Source organism: Callionymus lyra, chromosome 15, assembly GCF_982586985.1.
Source record: "Callionymus lyra chromosome 15, fCalLyr1.hap1.1, whole genome shotgun sequence".
Taxonomy (NCBI): Eukaryota; Metazoa; Chordata; class Actinopteri; order Syngnathiformes; family Callionymidae; genus Callionymus; species Callionymus lyra.
The window spans coordinates 17,578,918-17,600,335 of NC_141832.1; the positions used below are offsets into that span (position 1 = coordinate 17,578,918).

At 37.7% G+C, this 21,418-nt stretch overlaps 2 protein-coding genes and 1 long non-coding RNA gene across 4 annotated transcripts; 1 reads left to right on the top strand and 2 right to left on the bottom strand.

Moving 5' to 3' along the window:
- Positions 1-1,566: 1,566 nt before the first annotated feature.
- On the bottom strand, positions 1,567-6,747 carry zfand2a (zinc finger, AN1-type domain 2A). 2 transcript variants are annotated; one of them, XM_087808597.1, is made up of 10 exons: positions 6,578-6,747; positions 5,874-5,971; positions 5,695-5,789; positions 5,207-5,338; positions 4,977-5,128; positions 4,754-4,879; positions 4,366-4,441; positions 4,215-4,282; positions 2,047-2,131; positions 1,567-1,863 (listed from the first exon to the last, which is right to left on the bottom strand). In XM_087808597.1, the coding sequence occupies exons 2-10, from the start codon at positions 5,926-5,928 to the stop codon at positions 1,825-1,827; spliced, it is 828 nt and encodes a 275-aa protein (XP_087664723.1). In that variant the 5' UTR covers positions 5,929-5,971; positions 6,578-6,747; the 3' UTR covers positions 1,567-1,824. The 2 variants fall into 2 exon arrangements, with proteins under 2 accessions (XP_087664723.1, XP_087664724.1); XM_087808598.1 differs by having other exon boundaries at positions 2,009-2,131.
- An 8,219-nt stretch (positions 6,748-14,966) lies between these two features.
- On the top strand, positions 14,967-17,821 carry uncx (UNC homeobox). Its single transcript, XM_087809272.1, has 3 exons — positions 14,967-15,222; positions 15,458-15,633; positions 16,557-17,821. Exons 1-3 carry the CDS (start codon positions 14,967-14,969, stop codon positions 17,307-17,309), a joined length of 1,185 nt encoding a protein of 394 aa, XP_087665398.1. The 3' UTR covers positions 17,310-17,821.
- A 2,297-nt stretch (positions 17,822-20,118) lies between these two features.
- On the bottom strand, positions 20,119-20,798 carry LOC148065165 (uncharacterized). The gene is made up of 2 exons (XR_015713453.1): positions 20,352-20,798; positions 20,119-20,307 (listed from the first exon to the last, which is right to left on the bottom strand). It is a non-coding gene; the product is annotated as an uncharacterized LOC148065165 (long non-coding RNA).
- Between the last annotated feature and the right edge of the window lie 620 nt (positions 20,799-21,418).

Genomic DNA, 21,418 nt, shown 5'->3' on the forward strand with positions numbered 1-21,418 from the left:
TTTGATTGTTTAAGCGCTTTGTGACCCTGGTCTGGAAAAGCGCTATACAAATAAAAAATGACTTACTTACTTACTTAAAAGCTGAGTATTTATTCAAATATTCAGTGTCACACTATAGAAAGGAGATTTGATTAATATTTTTTCTGATGTGGCCGAAATAATATAGAAGGAAAATATATGCACTGTATACTAGAGGTGAAAGAATATACAGATATGGCAATATTACTCAATATTATTATATTTCCCCACGATACCGTATCAATATTTGACAGCACTGGATCTATTTGAAAAAAATAATAAAATAGAAATGAAATGTAAACATTGAAATCAAATCTGTGTCACCTGCTGGCAGAGAGAGAAACTAATATTTAAGTCATATAAATATATATAATTATTTTTTACTGTGTCTAAAATAAAGTCATTTGATTTTTTTTACTTACAATTATGCAAATATTCACAGCTAAAAGGAACAATTAAATCTTAAGCCATGACTGAGGACGAGGGGATACAGTCGACTCCAGCTGCTTTTAAAGCACAGTTTGGACATATTTTGGTTTTCTGCAACACCAGAGTCAAGTACGCGACAATACTACAAATAGATCCTTGTTCCTACAGTGTCACAATATATCATATCAGTGGCCATGTTTCGTGATACATATTGTATTGCCGGATTCTTACCAATACACACCCCTACTGTATACATTTTTTTTTTTTTAAACCTTGTCTATATTTAAAAATGGAACTTACTTACTATGGTCAGGGCTTTAAATACAACGAGGTACAAAGGTTTTGCCTCATTAATGTTCACAAAGGAATTCAACTTCAAGTAAGGAGGATATGGATTAGCTTACTGTTGAAATGTAGAACAATCTGGATCGTGCAAGGGAAGAGAAATGAGTTAAAAAAAAAAAAATGTACTCGAAGAACTAATTAAAAAGTTTTTACCCTTGAAGAAAACACATTAATTCCACCAAAATTATGCATTTTCTTGCATTTCTTTTCTGGATGTGTCGTAGGTGGAACTAAAACATTTTTTTGGGTGGGTTCATTTGATCCCTGGGTGCCGGAGTTCGTCGCTTCTTCAGAAGAGTCGTATAAGGAAGTAGACGATTATACAAACATGTATCTTTATCAAATGCTTTACGAAACATGTTTCCTCCTTCTTGGTAAACAGCAACCTCTTTACCTCAAGAGTCTTTCCATCCATACATTTATTTACATACAGAGATTTACCCAGAGCCATAAAAGAATACAAAAGTGGAGATCTACGTTCTTGACACAAGGATGCTACCGCGACCTCAACAAGAAAAAATAATGAGACTCAACAACAGCACTTGAACAGAATAACAATGGATGGGGAAGGTTAGAAAGCCACTTGTGAGGAACACTATCGGCTTCAGAAACAAAAACCTCTTTAGCTATCTTTTGTCATCAGTTTAGATAACGAGGTACGAAATTTATGTTAAAATAATACGTCTTGTCGTGGAGGAACTTCCAATGGACTTTTACTGCCACCCACTGGCTGAATTCAAAACTACAGGAGAACAACCTTCTCACACCACTCAGTTCCATTTTGAAATAATTTATTTAATATGCATACATGGCAAAAATTATAGCTTTCATGATTGGCATACGACTTTATAAAATATGTACAGAGCAAATGATCAGTAAAAATGATCCAAGGTAGGAAAGTGTGTGCTTTTGTGAAGGCGAAGAGATCACAGCAACGTTGAGGAAGTATCGTAGAACAATCGTAGACCTTTTCATTATCCCGAAACAATTGTGCAGTTGCTTTAAAAATGAAGCTTTACATCAGGCCTGAGGCTAACAAAGGCTGCAGTTGGATTGTTTGGACTCTCGGACCTAAAAGGAAAACAGGAAAGAAACATTAGGCTAGATTAATTTCAAGTTGGAGAGTGAGGACAAAATAATAAATATATGATTATCAATGTAGAGAAAAGGTTCCCTCATCAGGAAGAGAAGTCAACAAGTCCTCTTGGATACCTACATGCTAGCATGCTAGTGACGGCTAAGCGTTCCGGGTACCTGTTGTCTCTGCTGTTGACGTCGGAACTCTTCCTCACTAGCAGCGAGAGCCTGAGCCAGAGCCAGATCCTCCTGCTCCTGAGGACTGGTGGAGACAAAAACAATAGTTTGATCAGTACATGCTGACACGGCTAGTTTTACAGAACAAGAGAAGTCGGACACCGTTTCTACCAGGCTTTAATTTTACTGTTTACTTGATAAAATATTAGCATTTTTGCTTAAGAAAAGACGCTCAACAGCAAGAGCACTGCCCTGCATATAAATTTGCCCCAACATTATTCTTACAGAAGACACAGGCTGTTACAGTAGTGTAACCGAGTGTATTCGTTTGGGAAACAACGAGGCGGGAACTTAGTTTGTAGCCGTGCAGCGCACACGTCTTCTTTACTTTCATCATGTGGAACACACCCCCAACAACAACAACAAACTCAATCTACTTCCTTTTCAACCCCTTCAAAATAAAACAGCGGAAGTAAATATTAACACAATGGCGAGTGCCTAGAAGTCCGTTACAGTGTCATATATGTGGCATTCAGAATTACAAACGTAGGCATTCGGATTCACATGGGATTAGTATTATCACCCGACGTCTGTGTTTGGTGAATTACAGTAGGTAATGTGCGGCGGAATTATTAAATTACATTATCACTTTTTTTCGAAATTATTAGAAATTACCAGAGGTCCCCAGGTAATACTTATAACGTGCGACAAACCATTAACTTGTTTCAATGCACATTAAAAGTTTCACTTCACATGCACTGTTCAAAAGTTTGGGGTCACTTAGAAATCTCTTTATTTTCGAAGCAAAATGGCTTTTTTTCCAATTAATATAACATTAATTTAATCAGAAATACACTCTGTACATTGTCGATATGGTAAAACACTATTCTAGCTGCAAATGTCTGTTTTTTATTGGAATATCTACATAGTTGGCCCATTCCGAGCAACCATCACTGCAGTCTTCTAATGGTACATTGTGTTATGAAAGAGCCATTTCGAGAAGAAGCAGCTGGTTTCTTGTCTCGCAGTCACCAGATCTCAAACCCATTGATCTGTTGTGGGAGAAGCTTGACTGTGTGGTACACCATAAGAGCACATTAAGTCAATCCAACTTGTGGGCGCTGCTTCAGGAAGCGTGGAGTGAAATGTCTTCTCTCAACAAGAATGCCAAAGGTTTAAGATGCTGTAATTGCTGCAAAAGGGAGAGTTCTTTGATGAAAGCAAACTTTGAAGGGCAAAATTATTATTTAAAATAAAAATCAATATTTCTTATCTTGTCAAAGTCTTGCCTATATTTTCTATTCTTTTTGCAACACTTTTGATAAATAAAAGCGTGAGTTTTAATGGAAAACACAAAATTTGTAAACTTTTGAACGGTAGTGTACATAACAGAGATTTTATACTAAAGGAATTCATCCTTTTAAAAAAAAATGCAACACCCTGGAGTTTTGGCTTCATAGTGGAATGGATTTCAAACCCTCTCATGCCATGAGCACATTTCAGAATCAGAAAAAAGCTTTATTGTCAGTAATGTTGGCATTATTCTGACAATCAAACGTATCTCCCGAATGTTGTCATGTCTCCAGATGACTGTGTACCAGAGGATGCATTCAGTTGGTAGTCTGCTCTTTTTTTACGTCAATTTATTCTTAGCACAGCTATTGATTTTTAGGATTTTTAAAAATTGGGTTCCAGATTTACCTCAGCTGGGACCACCAGGGAGAATGACGAAATAATTCAAATTTTAACTGCAATATTTTGGGGATGAAAAGTTGCGCATGTTATAATGACACATTATAACGAATGTACTCAGGTTTATGCCGTAAAATAAAGTTTGCAAAAGTTTATTGCAGACCTTTCTTCCACTAAAGGAACATCAACTCTCTCGTTATGATTAAACACTAATTTAGAGCAAAAGCATGTGTGACAAAAAATATCAATGAAATGTTAATGACATAATGTTCAAGAAAAAGAGGAAACTTTGATTTTTAGTAACAATATTGTACATTTTATAATGATTTTATATGACGAAACAAAAAAGCCGTCTGCTTGTAACGCTAGTCACGTCTTTGCCCTGTGCAACAGTTGCTTTATGCCGGGGCTGTCGGTATATTTCACAGTTCTCTCCCTCCGAAGGATATACATCTTTAAATTATTCAGTCGCTCACCTTGGTGTCGGCTGCCTGGACTCGGCCAGTGACATCTCCAGAGCCTGTTGTAAAGCCTGCTCCTCCGTCTGAGAGATGAAACACAGCAATGGTTTACAGTTTGGCAGCAGGGCATGAATAATGTATCAGGTCGTGGCACAGAGACACGCACCAGCCCGGCCTGGAAGGATGCTGAAGGAGGCACTACATTCTGTGCTGAGACGGAGGTCGGGATCCGCTGGACACTCCTGGCAAACAAATAAACAACACATTTTTTTTTAAACGACTCTTGTCTCATAAATATTCTTGATTAATTCAAGATACATTTCAATAGGGATATTTTAGAAAAACAATTATATGTTCATTCGACGCCTTTTATTTTTCCAGTTTGTAGTCATAACAGGGATTGTCATGTTTGTTGGAGCTCACCAAGTATTTGTTTTGGCAACAATGTATTAATCATAATCCTGGGAGACTTTGTGTCATATCATAAACTGACTACACATTGTAATACAAGCCAGTTTAACAAAATAGTACGTCTTTACACAAGCTTTTCTCACCTGCTACTGGGGGCCCGGACACTTTGGGCCACGCCATTAGAAACCGGTCTGGAGTATCCAGAACCGGAGGCAGAGGTGGTGGAGGAGGACGAGGACGACCCTTGCGATCTCATGAAAGCAGCATGTCTTGAAATACAAAAGGAAAAATTATGAAAATTAGCTTCTTGGGCTTAAAGGAAGCTGATTTTCTATGGCAACCCCTTATATATATTTACACACATACCCAGATTTGGAAAGAGGTTGGCCGTCAGTTTTACATTCATGGTCTAGTGGGTGTCGATGTTTAAGACAGTAATTCAAATGACACTGATCGCATGTCACTCTCATCATCTCTTTCTGCTTGCATCCACCTTTGGAACACTTGTTAGTAAAGATCTGGAACAACCAACAAGCCTTTGGTTACAACTAATCCAGCGGCAGCTTCTGTTGACACGAGCGAGTGTAGAAATGTACCTTTCTCTTCCTCTGAGCAGGATCCGATTTGCAATCCCGGTCTATGTGTTCTCCAACTTTGATGTCAGGCATCTCCCCTCTTTTAACAGGGATGGGGATGTTGCATAAAGGACAAACTGGAACTTGTACATCCTTTAGAAAAAACAATGTAATTAGTCACAACCAATGAATTAGTTAACTTTTTTCCTATTATTCCATGCATGGACTTCTTATTTTACTTTACATGAATAAATAAAAGAACATATTGAGTATAACCAAAATCTAGAGAAGTTCTCATCTGATTTGTATTCAGTTTGCTTTATTTATTAACGGTATGCTCATGTTTCTCGGTTCTGAAGAAAATATAAAAAAAACCAATACAAATAAGATTAGTAGTGTTAACGGTATTAAACTTGATTAGCGTACATTTCAATTTAAATTCTGGTTTCCTTGGTTACCTGTAAAGTAACTAAATAAAAAAACAATAATATTGTTGTGGTCATAATCACCTTTTTGTAGGACGACATGCAATTGTGGTGTGCATAGGTTACGTGGTCCTTACAGAAGATGTCTTGACACGCGTCACATTTCATCGGAAGAAAATCTGCAGAATAATAAAAAGGTTATTATTACGAATTTTGCTAACGAAAAAGAAGTAAAAAGCAGTGATGTCTCAAGTAGTTCTTACCTAAACGTTTGCAAGTCTTTTCAGAGCAGTGTTCTCCCAAATCTGGTAACTCCATCTTTTAAAAGGTTTTTCACACTGATCAGATGTAAAACGTCCAACTAAAAAAAGAGAGAAAACACTTGTTTGAACAATAGTTTTTGTGACACAAGCTTAAAAATGTAGCTCATAGCTCGCTCTATGCTAGGCTAACGTTAGCTGTGTTATTCTGTCAAGTCATCGACAGCTAATGTTAGGACATCCGTACAAGTATGAATCAAACATGACCCTAAAAGCACAAATACAAGTCTGTTAAAAGAAAAAAAACATCTTTCAAATATATTTAAAGCTAAACGTACACGTTTGTTTTTTTGTGAGCCTGACAGCTATGCTAGCCGAGGAGATAATAACAGCTTTATTAGTGTCGTTACATAACTCGACCAGCTAACCAGCTTTCAGGGTTATTAACGTTACCTTAACTAGGAAGCGAACCATTATAAGGACATTTTTAAACGACACAACAATAACACGACCACCTCCAGATACAAGCTAACAGTTAGCATCTGCATTCGACAGTTATACTGGACTAAAACACGGAATTAGTTTGTTAACACGTATATTTTAATGGTTGTCGTTGTGTATTAAAACGAACAGATACATTAAAACCAAGTTATGGAATCAAAACAGTGTGAAAGCGAGAGCTTCCGCTAGAAGATGTGTTTACTCACCAAAAACGACGGTTCTCTCGCTTTCTGTCTGCGATCAGCAACAAAAAGGGTGGAAAAATGTCAATAAAATAGTAAAATCCTTCGGTTGCTATGCTTATATTTGGGGTGTGATCGTCCAGCTCACACACACACTGCTGTCGCCGCCAGCGAGTCTCTGTCTGTTTTTTATTACGGTTGTATTCTTAATGTGTCACACAGGCCCCGCCCACTGTGACGCAATCGCGTGACGTCACATCCCCTGGTTGTGATTTGTGCCATGTCACGGTTAGTAACGAATGGAAACATCTAGAAAGTAAACATGAAAACCAACGTATGTATGTAGAGTTGCTAAATACAAACTATGTATACTAAACATATATGCATCTTTACTGCTGCCACTTCCTTGAGAATTATTCTTTTTTTTGTGTGTTATAATACAGTAGACAATTGGGAAACTTAAAACACAGTATTAAAAAGTATTGTTGTTTTTTCGGGGGAAACAGTACAATATGTTTAATATAATATCAGCACAAAGTACATCAAAGTTACTTAAAATAAATATATAATATATATATATATTATATATAATATATATATTATATTATTATAATATTTATAATATATATTTATAATATTTCATCTTGACTTTCATCTTAATATTTCATCTTGACTTTTTTGCTATGTATATTTATATTTATTTTTATTTTTTTTTGTTACGCCGATATTTGTGGAGGGACGGCAAAGAAAGAATTTCATTGCATAGGGAAACGTGTTTCTCGATGTATATGACAATAAACACTTTGAATCTAATACTTATTTATTATTAATCTAACTTTATTGAGTATTGTTTTGATTGTTTACGCGCTTTGTGACCCTGGTCTGGAAAAGCGCTATACAAATAAAAATTACTTACTTACTTATATATATTATATAATATAATATTAAGGTAAGGTAAGGTAGAACTTTATTGATCTTTTATTGATTTATTGAAATTGTTTTTTCCAATAGCCACGGCAAATACAGCAATTTTTCACAAAAAATAAATCAAAATAAAATAAGAACAAGAACAAAGAGAAATAAAGAGAAAGAACAAGATGATTATTAATGAATCATTGTGCAGTTAAAACAACTAAACTCTAAACAACTTAACAGTGGTGAGCCTGACTGGAAAGTTTGTAGTTTTGAAGACACAAACAAATACATCAAACATATTTTTTTAGTTGAAGATGCTCAACAGAAAAAGGGTCTCAATGGCAATACACAGGAAACATCCTGGATGGGTGTTTTACAGTAGCCAGACTGAGGGAGGAAATTGGAGGTTCATTGATAACTACTAGGGGTGTTAAAATATAGATATGGCGATATATTGCAATATTCTTTTCCGCTATATTGTATCGATATTTAACAGCACTGTATCGATTTATTTATTTCCTTTTTGGCATGCCATGTATTTAATGGGTCACCATAGTTTTTATGGTTTATAGTCCAATGTGTAAAATAAAATAATTCCACTTTTTACAATTAACATGCTAATATTCACGCAAAATAGTTCATTTTTCTGTTGCAATTAAACGTTGGCCGCTAGATGGCATCAGTCATTATGTTCTTTGCAGCCATTTTAACATATTGCACGAGACCCTGGTGATGACTGAGGACGAGAGGATACAGTCGACTCCTGCAGCATTTAAAGCTGATGTTTAAACATATTTTGGTTTTTAAAAACAAATCAAAGCAGTAACGACTTCGTCAAGAGTCATGTGGTCTTTCAATCCTGAGAAACCAGAGCCAAGTACTCGACAAATATACCCCCTTTTCCTACAGTATAACAATGGCTGACTTTTAAATAGAACCCATATAATAATTTATTCATTTAAAATATCACATTAAGTTTCTTAACTCATCTAATTTTTGTACATAAATTAAACATTTTAATTTCGGCCCAACTAAATATTTAACTGATTTAGAAAATATGTAAAAGTTTATATATCTTTTCATCTAATCTATAGTTCCTTAAAACGTTGATCAATAGCAAGTCGGTGTTACATATTTAATACAAGTCGTTTCAATAATTGAAAAAAAAAAAAAAAAAGCAATAATAGAAATAGAGATTAAATCTCCAGCACACGTTCATTTTCTTATTATTAATTCACCAGAACAGAAAGATCATGAATCCAAGAGACACTCTTGTATTAGCAGCATTAACCAGGCGATGGCGGCAAGATTCTGCGACAAGGTCTAAATCAAGCTGTTTCTTTTTCAATAGTAGGATTTGAATAATCCACTTCAGTTGTTCATGTTTGATTTTGTTTCAGATGAAACCGCGGAGGATCATTCGGCTTTTGTGAGAATCAATCGGCAAGAGACCGTTTGTTCACTGAGAAACGTCTGTTTTCAGTTGTTTTTTTTTAAATTTTCAAGTAGGAGACTTGCCTTTTTTAGTAACCTTAAAACAATCCCTGTTCTTCCAATGTATTATTTCTATTGAATTATGTCATTATCTTACCGATTTTTTATTTATTTTTTGTAAGTTGAGCAGTTACTATGTTTGGTTGTGTTAAAGGGGCTTGAAAATGTATGTTTCTGTGTATGAAGACAATCAATGAATATATAATAATTAAAAATTACGACATTTATTTCAGTAGTCTAGTCTTAAAAATATTTGTACACGTTATGAATACAAAATAAGTAAGTCATTTGTATTTATATAGCGCTTTTCCAGACCAGGGTCACAAAGCGCTTAAACAATCAAAACAATACTATAAAATATATACTTTAAAGGTCAAGATAACACAGAGACAAACACAGGAGTTCCCGAGAATCAAGGAAAAGCCTGTACGAATAAAAATGTCTTAAGATGTTAAGAAATAACACACATTTAAACATACTATGAAGTCACAAAAGGGTTATACTGTAGTTTAAAAAGAAACACAACATTTAAAAAAAAGCCCTTAAACCATTAGTAAAGATGGAAGGAAATTGTTGGAATTTCCAGATAAAATACCAAACATGAGTTAAATACAATAGCAACTAACAGCCACTAGAGAGCACCATAGTCCTTTTTTAAAAACGCGTGTTAACAGTCGTTCGCAACCTGAAATAAGTTCTCGATACCTAAAAGATCCTTTGTAAACGGGTGTATTATGACACCACTGGTTGTTATTTGATATAAATCAGACCAGTGTGGGTGTGAAACTGTTCTATGAATCCCCCTGTGTTTCTTATTTCTGGTCCGAAAAGTTTGTCAAGCCTAGAATATCAACAATTATCTCCGATCTTAATTGGAGAAAAAACAACTTTTTCTAGCAACGCTTGATATCTCCTGGGTGTTTGATTTCTCCTTTTGTCTTCTGCAGCAGATGGCCCGGCCAGTCCACACCTTCTCCTGCTAATGTGAGGAAGCGACGAGGGATTGCTGGAAAATCTGAATCTCTTCCAATTTGGCCGGAACTGAAACCAAAACTCTTGTTTCACTTTTCTCGTCTTGCTTTGTGCAAAAACAAAAGCCTCCGTTAGTATTAAAGTCGTAAAAACCAAGTTGCATTAAAACTCTTATGGCAAAGGTTTATCGGGTTGTGTTTTCGGTTACTAAACCTCAACTCGGTAAGTTCAAATTTAAAGCATTATATGGATTTAAATAGAACGTTTAATATGGTATAAAGTTGATAGCATCATTAAAGTGCAACATCAAAGACCCAGGAAAGTGTACAAAAGTAGTGTTTAACTCAACTCATCACTTTTGATTGAAAAAACTATGTTAAAATGTGCAGAACTTAAGCCTCTTATCGGTTTCATTTCAATATAAAGTTAAAATGTAACAGTAAAACTTCAGCTATGCTTGGATTTAAAAAAAAGAAGGATGTTAAGTAAATTACCTAAATTAATCCAACACTTAATGTACCAAACTTGTCTCAAAGTTTATGTACAATTAGAATCTTTAATTTGTCAATGTATAAAGTTTGAAAATTCACATTCTGTAGATAAAATTCAAACTTATAGAACAGTATGTTTTAATCGCACATTCACTTTACAGTTTGTATCTTCACATGTACGACCAAACTTGCACTAAACATGTACATGATATAAAGTATAAAACCTAAAGCTTAATTTGAGTATAAAAATTAAAGCCTCACATGTGTTGAAAGTGAAATATGAGCTGTCCATGGTCCTTAAACTACTAAGCAGCAGCGAGAGAAGCTCTGAGCTGAGCACCTACATGGATAGACTACTATTCATGTTCCCATCCATCCTAAAACCGTTAGGGATTATATGAAGGGGGGCTTAATTTTTTTTTGTGGGAGGGGGTGGTGGAGGGGATAGGATACACTTTTTTTTTATAGAGTTGAATTATTAGATTGAAGTTGAATAATAAGCACCGAGTCAAACAGCACTGCTGTAATTAACAGGGGCACACAAAATGCAGGCGGTGGCGAAGGAAAAAAAAATGCAAATTATTCCACACAAAGGCTCCGCACAAATTGGCGTCACCATTTCTCAAATTATATCATTACTATATTTTGAAAATGTTAATCTGTTGAGCGGATTTCCCGGGGGAGTTGAGTAAATTAGTTCTATTTCCGAGGCTGCCTCTCTCCGCAGAAAAGGCTTCGGCAGCGACAAGCACCTCTGATTTGCTGATTACAATTAGACTCCCCGGTTTGGGCTCCTTCAAGCATTGATAATTTTCGGCATATTAAGCACGTTTTTAGCAAAGGTGATAAGTCAGTTTTAATTGAAATGAAATTATTATTCTAATGGAAGTTTGGTTATTATTATTAGAGGAGGCACTACAGTCGTCCTGGCTTCATTTTTTAATATATAAATGCTGGGGAGAGAGAGGAGGGAAGGAAGGGAGGAAGGAAGAAAAAAGATTTTGAAGGGCATTAGGGTGTCAGGATTGAATGAGGTAATTTGAAGGGAATTACTTTCTCTTCTATCAGAAATGAACTGAATTAAAAGTCCAAATCAATCGCTTTCACTTCTCCATTCTACTTTGACAGCGGCACAATTACAGATAATTAGATGGGAGGAAACTTTTAATTGTGGGATTAGAGGGAAAGAGAATTTGTGGGATCAGAGAGAGAGAAATTTCTAGGCAGAGTTTCTTGCTTTAAAATCGAATCAAAGGATTTGCGAGCTTAAAATGGCAACCACATACCCCCTCAACCACCACCACCACCACCACCACCACCCCACCACCCACCAACACCTTTTTTTTCTTTTTTCTGCCCCCCCCCTCCTTCTGCTGTTTAATTGGAAACTGCATCCAGTTCACCCAAATCATCCCAAACAATTAATTTAGATTTAATTCTATAATTATCATCAAATCGAATAATGTGCAACCTAATTTAGATAGTTAAAAATTAACGCGCGTGAAGTTAATTGAGTAATTAAACTCCTAAACTGCCGCCTATTAATTTGCCTGCCTAATTAAAAATGAATTTGATTCTGTAAAGAAGGCATCAGTGTGGGATGGGCGTCATGATAAGGCTTCTGTCTTTTTTTTTCAACAGCTATATTTAATTTATGATTTTCATTTTTTATCTGTTTATCAGAGGATGGCTGTGAAATCCTCTTAAAGGGGGGTGGGGGGGGGGGGGGCTCAATGTATACAGATCTCAAACAGAGAAGAGGGAGAACCTGCGATGATTTGTTTTCTGCTGGCTCGAAGCGGTTTTTCCTAAATTAGCTTTTCACTTGAACATTAGGGTCACTATGAATGTAATTTTGGTGTCTGTATTTATGAATTAAAGTGCTTTATCTGCTCTCACTCGAGGCTGCCGTTTTGTGGACCTGTGGACGCGTCGACGACCCTCGTGTTATTAGCATTTGTCATATTTTAATGTCACTTTATATTGTGTTAAACTCCGAGAAAATAGAACTTAAAAAAAAAAAAAGTGAAGTTTCATGAATATGGAGGGACTCACCTGTGTGTCTCCCCCCCGGGGGCACGTTATCCATCTAAAGTTTCTTTTGCAGTTATAAAAAATAAATGTTTACATCACTATAGCTTTTTTTAGCATCCGTGCTAATGAGTTCGCTAATAACAATCGCAGCTTCCAGGAAATGACCCTTGACCCGGAAATGAAACTCAACAATACCAACGATTGATTTAATAAATTGATTAATTAATAATTACATTATTCTTTTTTACAAAAAGAGTTCATATTAAGGTAACAGTACAAAAACTGATTTATTTTTAATTTTTGTATCACTATTATTTTTTGTATCTTTTGAGGAGCTGCCAAAAGTCCGGTTATTAAAAGGTAACAAGACAGGAGCACAGCAGGGTTGGAAACTGGTCTTGTTCGCCTTATTATGGGGTTAATTAGAGCGAGAATCTGACAATGTCACCCAGTTGTAGGAAAAACGGATTTAAACGCGAGTTCTCTGGAGAGCAGCGCCTTGGTTGCAGACACACACACACACACACACACACATATATATATAAATATATATACATATAATATAGACGCGCTGACGGAAAGCAATTATTGAATTTTAGATGTTCAAACGTGGATGGAAGGGAAGGAATTATTCATAAGATGGTGTCCATGTGCGCTGAAATTAAAGTAAAAAAAAAAAAAGAAAGACAAAAGAGCAAGCGCTTCAAAGCAAGTGGAGGACGTTTGTGAAGGTTCATTAAAATGTAAGGCTACACTCTGGGATACGGAAGGGGTTGTTATTCGGGCTCCCGGGGTCAAGTGACGAGCGGATTATATACTTCCCCCATAATAATATTAATTAAACAATTTGCATGCTAATAAGGTAACAATTATCGCCGCTTCTGTTGAGAGATCCAGGTTATTACAACATGCCAGTCCCGGTGCCAAGGGTCAGGGACCGAGTGTGGAGCCGAATTTCAACTCGGATTATACACCGTGGCGTCGCAGGACTGGGGATAAATAAAGTAGACTTCGTTATTTGGACACCTGACGGTGGATTTCGGATGGTTGTAAATTGGGAGCAAAGGAGGGATTGGTGAGGGGGTGGGGGGGTGACACGTGGGTTGTCATTTTCTGGCCCCTTTATTTGGTCGTATATCTGTTCAGAGTGCAGCTCGTAACTGAAGGTTGTCACCTCGGACCAGTAAAAATCGGGTTGACTTCCAGTGACACATGACTTTTGTTTCAATGCGAGGGAGATGATCCTTTTGGGGGGGAAATATGCCACGAGGAGCAGATGCAAAACTGGACCCCCTCAAGTCAAACTAGTCATAAATGGACTCCCTTGAAGCAGTTTAAAATCAAATAAACCATAATCATCAACAGACTCACAGCTATATTTGGATACCAGTGCAATATCTTCTGGATTATATGAAGTATTTGAAGCATTATTTCTAAAGTAAAAGGCGGATAAACATTTTATAAAGTGAAAGTAAAAGAATCAAAAACATATGAAATGTGTTATCTCTAAACACATGTTGATCAATAAATAAATAATCAAAGCAAAACAAACTGTGTGATGAATTATTCATCTACACGTTAAATCGTCTTCAAATAAATCCTGCACATTTGCGTCATTACATATTTAGTATTCACGGCAATACTACTTAAAATACATTTGTATTTAAGTACAGTGTATTACTTTCTTGGCCTAGTATTTGTCTGAATGAAGAGAGGAAAGCTTTAAAGTGAATTAAGTTAATTACGGGTTTTGTATTTAAATATTAACCACCTTTTTTGTTTTAATGACTCACAATATTTTATAATAGAAAACAATAGAGCAACTGGTGTAAGGGATTTAAGTGATAAAATATTTAGATGTTGTTGTTTTGTTTTTTTTAATATATATGTTGTAATTTGTAACAATGTGTAAATGTGTCCCTCCTTAATACGCGTAATGCGCTAATAGAATACCTTTAAAAAAATGATTTAGAGTTTTTAATTCTAAGGTGTAATGTTCTCCATCAGTGGACCAGCTCCGGCCTCTCTCTCTCGCCCGCCTGCAGGCGTCTCCTCCCCGGATCCGCAGCTTCCTCTCTCCCTCCATCCCTCTCTCTCTCCCTCCATCCCTCTCTCTCTCGTGTAGCAGCAGCGATGTAGTTCTTATCAAAGTCCTCTTGTCTTGTTGTGACAGCCCCTGATATTGTTTATTGAGGTGGATGTCAGCCTTAATTAGCAATCGATACGCGCGCGAGCGAGCGTTTTTTTTTTTTTTTTTTTCTTTTTGTTGGCGAGGCGCGCCCGTGACGTCACCGCCCATTTACCAGCCTCTCATTGGGCGGGCGGCGCGCCCCGTGCACCCGGGCGCTAATTACCGGGAGGTTGACGGCGGATAAAGTGGCGCTCATCCCGCCCCCCTGCTCCACACCATGTCCCCTCCTCGTCGGCCACGCTCGCCGCGTGCTTTTTGAAAAAAACTCCTCCATCTCCTCCGTGTCCTCCAGACGTGGTCTTCTACTACTACTAGGATGATGGACAGCAGGATACTGGATCCGCCGCACGCCCAGTTCGGGGGCTCCCTCGGCGGGATGGTGGGCTTCCCGTACCACCTGAGCCACCACCACGTCTACGAGCTGGCCGGGCACCAGCTCCAGTCCGCGTCCGCGGTTCCCTTCACCATAGACGGATTACTGAACGGGTCCTGCGCGGCGTCCGTGGGAAATTCCACGGGGCTCCTGTCTCCGGGCTGCGGGATGAACGGGGAGCAGCAGTACAAACTGTCAGGTGAGACAATAACAAAAAAACAAAACAAAGACGGTGATGTCGGGAGTTGAGAGCGTGAGATGAGGATACAACACACACACACACGCACAAAAACACACACACACATCCTCGAGGCTCCTGTCAGACAGTAAACGGGGAATAATACTAATAATCTAACGGTTCGATGGCTGCGTGTTTATTGTTATTGTCTCCTCCTGGTTCCGAATTTTGTTGACCCCTGTGTTCCTCCTGGCAGACTCGTTAGATCCAGACAAAGATAGTCCGGGCTGCAAGAGGCGAAGGACTCGAACCAATTTCACTGGTTGGCAGCTGGAGGAATTAGAAAAGGCTTTTAACGAGAGTCACTATCCGGACGTGTTCATGAGGGAAGCGCTGGCGCTCAGGCTGGACCTCATCGAGTCCAGGGTGCAGGTAAAAAAAAATTTCTAAAACCTTCATATAAAAATAACATTTTCCTGTGATGTGTTGTCGTTTATCTTGGAATGAGTGTTTAAAATGTGTCATTACTCACAAGAATTCTACAGTCGCAACCGTTTTTATTTGCTTTATATGATGTTTGTTATTATTAGTAATAATATATCATCAAGATTGAGAGTTGTCGTCTTCACTGTCAAACAGATGTATTATCCTTGAGATATAAACACAACTATATAGCTTTGATAAAGGCGTGTGTCTGTATAGATTATTATTATTGTCTTGACACGTACACATGTCAGCATTTAAAGCCTATAATACAATATTTTAAAATATATTATTAATCGTGTCATACATGGCAATAATCTTAATAAATGGAAACGATGCAATAAATATATGATTTCACCATTAGTAAAATACCTTTCTATTTTTTAAACCATGTAATATGAATTTGAAGCACTATATACATATAATATTTTATATTTTAAAATGCTAATGCTAACGTTTTTTAATGCAATTGCACAAAACCAAATTTCCTCAAAAGGTCACCGATATTAAAACATAATATTATAGGAGAATTAATTTATGATAATAAAAATATAGTGTTTTAAAGATTTTAATTTTAAATCGAACAGTTGTATACTGATAAATAGAATGTTGTTGATGTTTTAATAATGTCAGTGATTTATTAGTAAAGGAGGCATTTCTGGGGGTTGTTAAATTAAAATGTATTTATAAATATTAACCTTCGTTTATAGGAACCATTTGTGACAGATTTAAAATTAGATTGAGAGAGTATTTGTTGTATAGTATTTATATATTGTATTTCAAACCAAAAAAATAATATTAATATTAGTAATAATATTATTTTTTCTTGTTTATTTGACTTATTGTTGCATTAATCCGTTCCCGTCGTGCAGGTTTGGTTCCAGAACCGCAGAGCCAAGTGGAGGAAGAAGGAGAACACAAAGAAGGGCCCGGGTCGACCCGCTCACAACGCCCACCCGACCACCTGCAGCGGCGAGCCCATGGACCCGGAGGAGATCGCCCGCAGAGAACTGGACCGGCTGGAGAAGAAGAAGCGCAAGCAGGAGCGCAGACTCCTCAAGTCCCAGAACAAACTCCTGCACGGGGATTTATTCACCCCGGGCTCGGACAGCGACAGCGGGATGTCGCACGTCACCGACAGCGACCACAACACCAGCCAGTCCCTGGACCACCCGTCCGACCCGAGCCACAGGCACGCGGATCGGGGGGACGGCAGCGGTTCCGAGGCGGACCCCGCGGACAACAGGGCTTGTTGCAACGTGCAGAAACTCAACCCGTTCAGCGTGGAGAGCCTGCTGTCCGACTCCAGACCCAGACGAACCCCCGCGGCCTTACCGAACCCCCGGCCTTTGATCGGGAAGGGTCACTTCCTCTTGTACCCCATCACGCAGCCGCTCGGATTCATTGTTCCTCAGACTGCCCTGAAGACCTCCACGACCACCTCCACGACCACCGCGGCCGGCTCGGACTCTAGCAGCACCGCGGTGGAGACCCGGATCCGAACCGGCTACTCCCCGGGCTCGTCGGAGCCGCCGCCCCCCCCAGCCGGGTCACCGCAATCCAGCCCCGCTTTCAAACAGACTCCTCTAGAGTCAGACGACTCTAAAGAAGAAGAAGCGGAATAAAAAAAAAAATAATATTTATAATAGGCCAAAGTCTAGTTAACGTGTGATAACTTAAAAATCCTCAAGAGCTGTATAATACTATTTATATATGTAAGGTTTTTTTTCTTAAATAAATCTATTGTATACAAGCATCGTGTGGGACCTTAAATAGCAAAAAAAAAAAAAAAATGTTAAAAGGCGAAATCTCGTGTTGTACTTTAACAAATTTATTCATCTATATAAGCCGGAGCTGAAATGAGGTTAGGAGCCGCAGGCGGGAGGAAAAAGACCAGCTCGACTCCTGCAGAGTTTTGATATGAAAGTAATTATTTTCCCGGTGGCTACTGCAAGAGGGGGGATTCAGTTTATTTTAGCTCAAAGGGGGTTATAATACATTACCGATTTTCTAGTGATATGAAATCACATAAACTTCCAAGAATAATAGAATTAGCATGAAAAGGCCTGGGTGTCAAATTGAAATAGGAAAATAATAGCCCCGGCAATGTGTTTGTGTATATTGCTATAATAAAAAATAAAAAAGAGGAGGTGAGGCGCAGGGGCGGCTCTAGAGGGGGGGAGGCCAGGAGGGCGAGCGGCCACCCTTAAAAATATAGACTGAAAAAAGGAGCTCTGGGGATGAGGGTCAGCTTCTTTAATTCAGAGACAGTGGTGCTCAGAGAGTTTAGCTATTTTTTAAGCTAGTAGCATTTAAAGAAGATACACTATAATTCTAATAAACTATGATTAAAGCACTTTCCTTAGAGGTATATCCTGACATTTCAGCGAGAGCCAATATCTTCTAGAGGGCGACAACCATTTCTTATGAGCTTTTTTTTCTTTCTTTTCTTCCTCTGAAAGCTCCTCTATATTAAGATAGATGTTCGATGATATCCCTCATTGTTCTGTCGCTTTACATTGATGTTCCCGTGTTATCAGCCCTATTGATCACGCAGCTGAGGCGAATTTACAACACATTTGTTCTAATAGGGTTGGCGGTCCCCGGGGAGGCCGTTGCAAGATCTAGGACATCTGCTCCCCCTCACAATATTACACGTTGACCACACTATCAATGGAAGACGTATCACACGCGTGCAAATAAAACAACATCCAGAGATGGCATATGTTAAAGGAGAGAGAGAGAGAGAGGGAGGAAAAAAAGCCCTTTAGTGTTTTTGATTTGCAAATAAATTGGAAATAATCAGAGAGGGAAGGGAGGGGGAGATTTACCAGTCTGAGCCGCCGCAAATGAATTTCTGAGCTGGTGTCCCTTTACAAATATTTACATAAATTTCACCCCAGCTGTTTGCTCAAGGAAGCAATGTCTTATTAGTTTGGCTGCTGCTGGTTTTGCTGGTGTTAGCGGGGGCACACATGGCTTCTGATAAGAGCACAAAGGGGGTTAGGGGTTCCCTTTATTACACTCTGGGACAAATATATAGGGCTGCTTTTATTTAACGTGAAAATGTGTACATTTTTTTGAAGATGATACAGACAAACTATAACACATTTAGATCACATAATCATAAAGGATGTGATCATAATTTAAAAAAAAGGCTTTGAAAAATGGATTTTTGAATTAAATTTCAAACTCTCAGTGGTTTAGCTCATGACCTGCTGCGTAAATATTTATTTAATCCCTCAAATGAACTCCCCGCACTGATATAAATGTTCATACAGTTTACCTTTTGTTCAGTATTTTTGCACTGGAAATTTTAGGCTGGGTAAATTGACATTTTTTTGGGGCAAAATATGTGAAAGATGCATAACTAACCGCTGCATGCATTCAGATAAGTTTAAAAAAATTAAATTTGATGTAGATGTTAAATGAATATCTTATTTTTAAACCATATTTATTTAAAAATAGGATTTTAAAATGTTGTATAAAGTTTAAGACTGTCGTCAATGAAAAACCCAAATTAGTTTTTGCTGTAGAAACTAACCATTAAAAATATACTTTAATTCATCTTGCATCTATTATATGTATTGTATTTTTAAAAATACATCCAAAGATGTCAAGAAAATGGATTGATATTCCTATCCTTTCTTCAAAATCTTATATTAAATGTTTTAAAAAATAGGAAAGTTTAGGTAAAAACCTAAAACAACCAACAATAGTTAACAGCCAAAACAAAAATATTTCGACTTTTTAAAGGAAATATTAACAATGTCCAAATGTAAAACTCAAATAGAAAGAATGTTGAAGGAAGTTTTGGTGAATCTTAAAAAATTTAGGAAGGAACAAAAACACATAAAGTTGTCAAGATATGTGAAAAATACAAGTTAGAAAGTGTTGCGTTCAGGGCTTGTCAAAAAAGTGAGCTTCACAGAAAGGAAATCCCCTGAAAGATTGGTGACATTTTAAATCATGTTAACACAAGACTTCTTGTTAGCATTATTATTATACCTAAAAGTATATTTACTTTAAAATGCTTCTTTTTCAGTTTTTTTGACACGTAAACTTAAAAGTTTACCACTGTTTTGAACGCAACTAGAAGCCTTCAATTTAACAATGATTATTGTACATTTAAAATATGTTTTATGGTTTATAAAATGTTTATATGTTGTTACCAATGTGATATAATTTAAATAATGAAAAAAGGGGTGCGATTTTTACATGGACTCGTGACATATAACCCGACAAAGCGCTCGGCCTTTTCCGTTCACTCTCGGTACGTTCCGTGCTCGGCCTCGTCTCTTACGTTTGAAGGGCTTTCGTGAGGTCACAAATTACCGTAACTGCATAAGAAAAAAAAACTGGGACATGAATTAATTCAACTCTCGCCAGGTTTATATTAATTTAATGTATTTTACAAAAATATTGGAAGGACGATTTAATTTTTTTTTTGTTGCGCAAACTCTGGGGCAATTTGGGATGTATGCCCAGCGCATCCATAATTCATGAGCGCACTGGAAAAAAAAAGAAAAAAAAAGAAAAGGGAGTATCGCTGGCTGCACATTGGTGGCCTTAAGGTGAAATTAGCGATTTGCTTAAGTAGTTTAAGCTTCTCCTGCCTGAGAGCTGCACGATCCGAGACACACACACACACACACACACACACACACACACACACACACACAAAAACCATCAATCGATACGACGCCTGCAGGAGATGTGTCGTCCATGAATCACACTTTATGAATTCAATTTATACCCGCAGAAATTTTCAATTTGAACGGCTGGGATCATTATGGGAGAGAAGTGCAAATTGTTTTTGCTCTATTATGCATCGGACGCCATCATTTTTCTTTCTAATTACGGAGGTGTCAGGTCGGGCTTGTCATGCAGACGCTGATTTTCAATTTAACTGATCATCACGCATTCATTTTTTTTTCATCCCCCCCCCCCCCCCCCATTTGATAAATCCTCCTTGTCTGGAATGCTAAGAGAGGAGGAGGAGGAGAGAGGAGGTTGGCAAAGTAATAGTGGCCCCTGTATATGCGGCAATAAGTGCAGATCAGGCAGCTAATTTAGCACCTCCTGGTATTTCCATTTCCATTTCTCATTTCCAGGTCTCAAAGGAGGAGAAGCAGCCCAGAGGCAAGAAGACGGGCTGCGAGGCTTCTCTCCCCCCAACCTCTGTATCAGGGAGAGACAGAGGGAGAAAGAGAGAGAGAGAGAAACCCAGAGCAAAAAAAAAAACGACTTGTTTTCAGCTTCTTCAATTAGGATATCAAGCTTAATTAAAGCTAATGGAGGTTTCTCACTGTGTGTTAGTTTTATTTAATAGAAACAAATTTGAGCAATTAATTAATTTGCTCATGATATGAAAACGTCGCTGGAATTAAAGCCTTCAAGGCCAAACCAAATATTCACAGCGGGGTCACCTCACGGGTGAGAGGGGGAACAATGTATTATTTCTGACTCGGGCCCTGGACTCATCAGTGTGGTTTTTTTTTAACTAATAAAGAGGCTCCAGGTGAGAAAATAAACTGCAGGATTCAAAGAGCGGGGAAAGAACAAGGTAATGGTACTTTTTAAAAAAAAAAACTAGTTTGTGGCACCGGCTAGCAAGGGTAAGAGACACGACCTGTGAGATGAACATACATTTATACAGGTGAGGTTAAGAGGGACCATCAAGCAAAAATAAACAAGTTAAAAGTATAAAATCAAGCCTAATAAAATGAAAAGT